This window comes from Aptenodytes forsteri, unplaced genomic scaffold (genome assembly GCF_000699145.1).
Source record: "Aptenodytes forsteri isolate BGI_AS27 unplaced genomic scaffold, ASM69914v1 Scaffold15, whole genome shotgun sequence".
Lineage (NCBI taxonomy): Eukaryota > Metazoa > Chordata > Aves > Sphenisciformes > Spheniscidae > Aptenodytes > Aptenodytes forsteri.
The window spans coordinates 15,896,666-15,901,986 of record NW_008795129.1 but is presented as its reverse complement, the minus strand read 5'-3'; the positions used below and the strand labels follow the sequence as shown (position 1 = coordinate 15,901,986).

The 5,321-nt window shown below is 42.2% G+C and overlaps 1 protein-coding gene across 1 annotated transcript in view; it reads right to left on the bottom strand.

Moving 5' to 3' along the window:
• The window catches only part of RBM20 (RNA binding motif protein 20), a 51,916-nt gene extending 46,847 nt beyond the window's left edge, over positions 1-5,069 (bottom strand). Inside the window, exon 1 of the mRNA XM_019471643.1 lies at positions 4,999-5,069. Within this exon, the coding sequence (XP_019327188.1) occupies positions 4,999-5,069 (71 nt within the window). The remainder of the gene's footprint in view (positions 1-4,998) is intronic.
• Between the last annotated feature and the right edge of the window lie 252 nt (positions 5,070-5,321).

The following is a 5,321-nucleotide window of genomic DNA, read 5'->3' as shown; positions in this document are numbered from 1 at the left end:
GGGAAAATGGGGGGAAAGGGGGGGAAGGGGGGGAAGGGGAAAGAGCCCATGCACTTGCCTTCTCCTTGTCTTTCTCTGGATTGAGTGAAAGACCAATGAATTGATTCATATTGTGCAAGGGACATATAAACAGTACGAGAGAAAACAGGTAGAAAATGGTATCAGGTCAATGTGCGTATTCCCAAACTGACCTGAAAGTAGTTTCAACAAATATTCAGACAAGACCAAACTGCTGGTGCATCTCCCCTGACCTCCTGGCAGGTTCTCACACTTCTGACCATCTCTCTCCTCTGACAAGGTCTCTTTTGTGGCTTCACCTGCTCTTGGTTCTCCTCGTGTCTGCTTGTCCTCTTTTCCACCCTGCTAACCTTATGGGTCCTCTCCTCTCACCTCCAGCATCTGGTGGTCAAATTTTGCTGCTTCTCTATCCACATCTTTTTCCTTTCAGGTTACAGCTAGAACGTTAACATGCATCTCCTGTCTCAACTGATGGGACACCCACCCCTTCAACCCATGACAGAGCTCCTGCACATATGTTCCCCCTCTTCAAATGGTTCTGTAGGTCCCGAGGCATGAAGGCTATGTTCTTAGTCCTCACCTTCAAACTCTTCACAGCACTGGCAATGCTCTTTTCCTTCCCACTTTATCAGCTTTGGGGCCTACTTGCTCACTTGTGCCTCTTCCTCCTCATGAGTGCAATGCCCTCTGCATTGAAATCTAAGGCCCCTTTCCCCTCCATCTTCAAATCCCCTCTTCCAGTATTTCCCTTCTCCCCAGTGCCTAAAAGCAAGTAGCCAAATGATCACAGAGAAGTAGAGCAGTGGGGAACTACTCAGAGATACTTAAAATATTTCATACGTCATTTAAAAATTCTAGTATATGTCAAGAGAAGGATGCACACCGAAGTCAGACTTGTTCTGTGTGCTCACCTTTACATATTGTTGGTCTTAGCCTGTAATTGCAAGAGAACCTGATTACTCCTTCCTGTAGATGCAGACAATCACATGCAGGAATGATACAGATCTGAACATAATTACTTCCTTTGAAAGAGCATGTGAGAAGTTCACAACAGCTTTTCGTACGCTTAAGAACAAACCCACAGAAGACACCTGGGGAACCCTGTTAGAAATACAGACAGATTTGGGGGTATTGCAAATAAACCGGATCTTCCTTTTTTCCCAGCTCAAAACTATTTACTCACATAAAAACTTTCTAACCAATATTTGTACGCACTAAAAAAGGCATCAGATCTTTGAAACTTTTCATTGATTGTTTTTCTTTGTCTCAAGGTGAAAGATTACAAACAAAGCACCACTGCTTATTGCTTTGAAAGTAGCTGGACATCTGCTTTTAAAACACTGTTGTGTAAGAGTGAAAAACGGTAAAAAACTAAGCAAAATGGTTATTAAAAAAAGTTTCCCTCAACTTAATGTGCAACACCTTGTATTTATTTCTAAAGCTGCATTTCAGCGATGACACATATTTGGTCAGGTTTTCGAACTCTGAGAAAACAAAAAAAAGAAAGAGTTAATGTCCAATATCTTTTGTCATGGCTTCCAACTTTCTGGAAAGTAAAGGTAAATACAGAAAGCACTGCAGGCTGTACTCTTGATCTTCCATTCATCTCAGCCAAAGATAAAATATTTATTGACCTCAGCAGTACAGACTCAGCCTCCACCGGGAATTTGCTGTAACATATTTGAGATCTGAGAAGATGCTGTTAATGTTCATGTGGGAGCCTCAGTGCATTTACCATACACGATTTAGTCCAAAATTTGCACATCAGCATGTCACACCACAGTGATAGAATAAAATTTTTCAATATAATTAAAAATATATTTACATAAAGAAACACCTCATTTTAATCCGCTTCTCAAACACATACTCAAAATAAACTGCAAGACAAGGTCACTATATAAACTGATCAGGACCCAGTTGGGATGCCTTAAATTGCTCCCCTAGCTTGTTTTCGACTCCAGGCACTTGCTGCAATTCTAAAACTTCCATACGTTCGCACTGGTAAACATTCAGACAGGCTCATTACAGACTCCAACACACTGTGCATCTGACTGTGAAGGGGCATTTCATCATTTGCAAGGCACAGCGTTGCCCCTCTGGTCCTGCTCAGTGCTGTGCAGCCAATTACACTGTGGAATTCCCTCCCATCAGGCATGAAGAAAATAATTCAGCGCATTATGCTTGAGCATACCAGTATCTGGGTGGGCACTCCAATTTATTAAAAGAGTAACTATATGTGAGCATCAGAAAAGACTTTAACTACAGCTCCATGAAAGATCCTGTGCAGAGATCTCTTGAGGAGCTGTGGACAATACTCCCAAAAGGAAACCCGAGACGATCCTCAGAATTACAACATCATCCACTACAGCAAGGAAGCATAAAACAGCTCATTAGCAGCCCTATCAAGTGACAGACCTAAAGCCAGCTCCAAAGTTGTCCACACCTGTCTGCCTATAGCGCCTGCCAAAAACCAAATTCCACTGGGGAAAGAATTCTTGTCCCTCTTCTACATCTGGATCTTGCAACCCCAATATGCTCTGGGGAACCCCAGGTTTTAGAGCAGCAGGGAGCACAGCTAGGGAGAAAAGATGAGCAGATGCTGTAAGATCCCTCCCCCCAAATGAATGAATTCCACACTACTGTGTTTCAAATGTGAAAACCCAAAATGCCATTAAAAATATCTGTCAATTTTAAGTAGCACAATTTTAAGTAGCCCAGCAAAAATTATACAGTGGTATTTCTAGTACAACTTGTTCACTTATAACCTGAAAATGCATGAGCCCTACTATTATCTTAGGAACTCATTTACAGTAGGCACCCTCAGACGTTGCTTTGACAGACTAAGAGCAAACTGTTTTAATAACATAACAGTTACTGTGTAGTTTCACACTGAACTCCAATACCGCAGCGAAAAGCCTGAGGTACAATAAAGCTGAGCAGAACTCTTAAAAGCAAGCCCAAAAATCTATCTTCCCACACCATCCTTCGTGACGATCTGAGTACTTCATTAGTCTCCCAGGATCTGTTTTCTAGAAACAGTGGGACTTTTTTAACATGCTTTATACACAGGCCTCAGGAGTGATCTATCAAGAAATCTGATAATGAATTAGGAGAAATTAAACTAACAACTGACATGCACACACAAGTATCCATCAGAGTTTCAGTGACTGATTTTTCCCAGACTACAAAGAGCACACCCACATCATACGACACTCTATAGAAGATGGGAACAGCCTCAGTTAGAAACCAGACATTTTTATCCTTGTGGAAATCTTCTCTAATTGTAGCAAACTGCTAGATAAACGATGATAAATAGATGATTACGTAACATGGTAGAAAGGGTAAGAGGAGAGAGATGCAATTTTTTTCAGACAATTTAATAAGAAATTTCACCTCTCTGTAATGGTGTCTTGGAAGTGTGAAAAAGGACTCCTCTCCAATGCCGGCACTGTTTGTTTTCCTTCCTGATATAATTAGCATTATTACTATCAGAATTTACTGCACCTTTACAGTAAAAACTAGATGCAATAGAGCTGTAGTAGCACACAGTTGTAATAAGACCAGCACCACAGAGCTTACACAGCAGAAGAATATTAAACAGCAGAAAATTAAAACTCCTCACTCTGCCAAAATGCTGCAAGGCACCGCACCGAGTCATTTGCAAGCCTACATACAAGAATTTTTCAGAAGAAATTACAATCTTGCAAGAAGCAAAAGGTAGAAGAACCCTTCCTGATTCTTCCCTAAATGATTCTTGCCCTTCCACTGCAAGAATATAAACCTATTGTGGTTTTTTCTACATATTAAACTAGGTTTTAAGTTTTGATCCCAAATAACATTGCACCTAAATAGGTGAAGACATGTGAAAAGAAGACTGGGGGCTTCTGTGCTTGGGAGAGAAAAGGATTTCATAACAGCCCAAGTTCCTTGATCATTTCACTGCAACTTCCCCATTGGCTAGAATTGGCTTTAAGGCAATTCTAGGCTTAATTAATTCTTAAAAGAAATGCATGGTTTTGATGTAAAGAAAAGATGCATTAATACTGGAGGACCATTTCATCTCTCTCTCGGATTACAAAGACCTGTCTAGCGAAAGTTTGAAGCACAATAAAGATCCCGAAAGGGAAGTCTGAATGGCAGCACCCGCATCTGAACACCCGCTTGCTTCTCTCCACTGGCCGGCCACTGCAGCAAGCTGGTATGGATTCGTTGTGCCAGGGGAGGTTTAGATTGGACGTGAGGAAAAATGTCTTTACTGAAAGAGTGGTGAAACATTGGAAGAGGCTGCCCAGGGAAGCGGTTGAGTCACCATCCCTGGAAGTATTTAAAAGACATTTAGATGAGACGCTTAAGGACATGGTTTAGTGGGCATGGTGGTGTTGGGTCGACGGTTGGACTCGATGATCTTAGAGGTCTTTTCCAACCTTAATGATTCTATGATTCTATGATTCAGTAGTTGGCACAGGCACCCTCACCAGCCGCTGCATCTTCCAAATTTTGGAACAAGCCTGCATTGACAGGAGGCAGGGCAGAGCCTGAAGCAGGTTTAAGGAGGGAGGCAGCTGGCCTGGGAGCGGCACAGGAATTAAGTAATCTGAAGGGCTGTGTTCCTGGCCGGTGTGAAGGGACCTGCGGCTCCAGTTGGAGGATGCAAGTGCTCAGAAGCCCGTTCAGTTATGTACTAAGTAGAGATCTGCATTGCAGTAACAAGTCGCATATCATGGCAAAACGTGTGCGAGAGAAGTTCAAAAGGCTCCTCCTTATACGTAGGAGGGCAGTAACTAACAAGAATCTACTTTCTAGGTTTCCCCTCCCTCCATTGAGACACTTTTTAACTATTTCCCACTCAGTGTTTTGCCTTTTACCTTAACAAACATGCAGAAATTTTAAGGAATCCTTACCTCTGGGAAAGAGTCTATTTAGGAACAAATTTGCTAAGAGATACTACCCGCAGTAGGTTTTTTAAGATTAATGACCTACCTTATGAAGATAATAAAAGTCAGATCCATTACAAACAGCTGCGGGTTCTTCTGGCACTTGAAGGACGACATCTTTAAAGAAACCCCTGGCATCTGTAGCTGTAACCCCGTGTGGGAGAGCCCATGGTTGTACCCGGCCGCTTGGTCACGCACACAGTCCGAAAGTTAATGCACCAGCTTCTGCCCTGCACCATCGCCCTGCCATCGCTGAAGAAGAATTTCAAACCCCACTGTCTGTCTGGGATAATAACTTAAATCCTAACCCATATCCCCCTTCAAAACAACATACACTAACCCGATTTATTTAATTTTTTTTAAATGTGT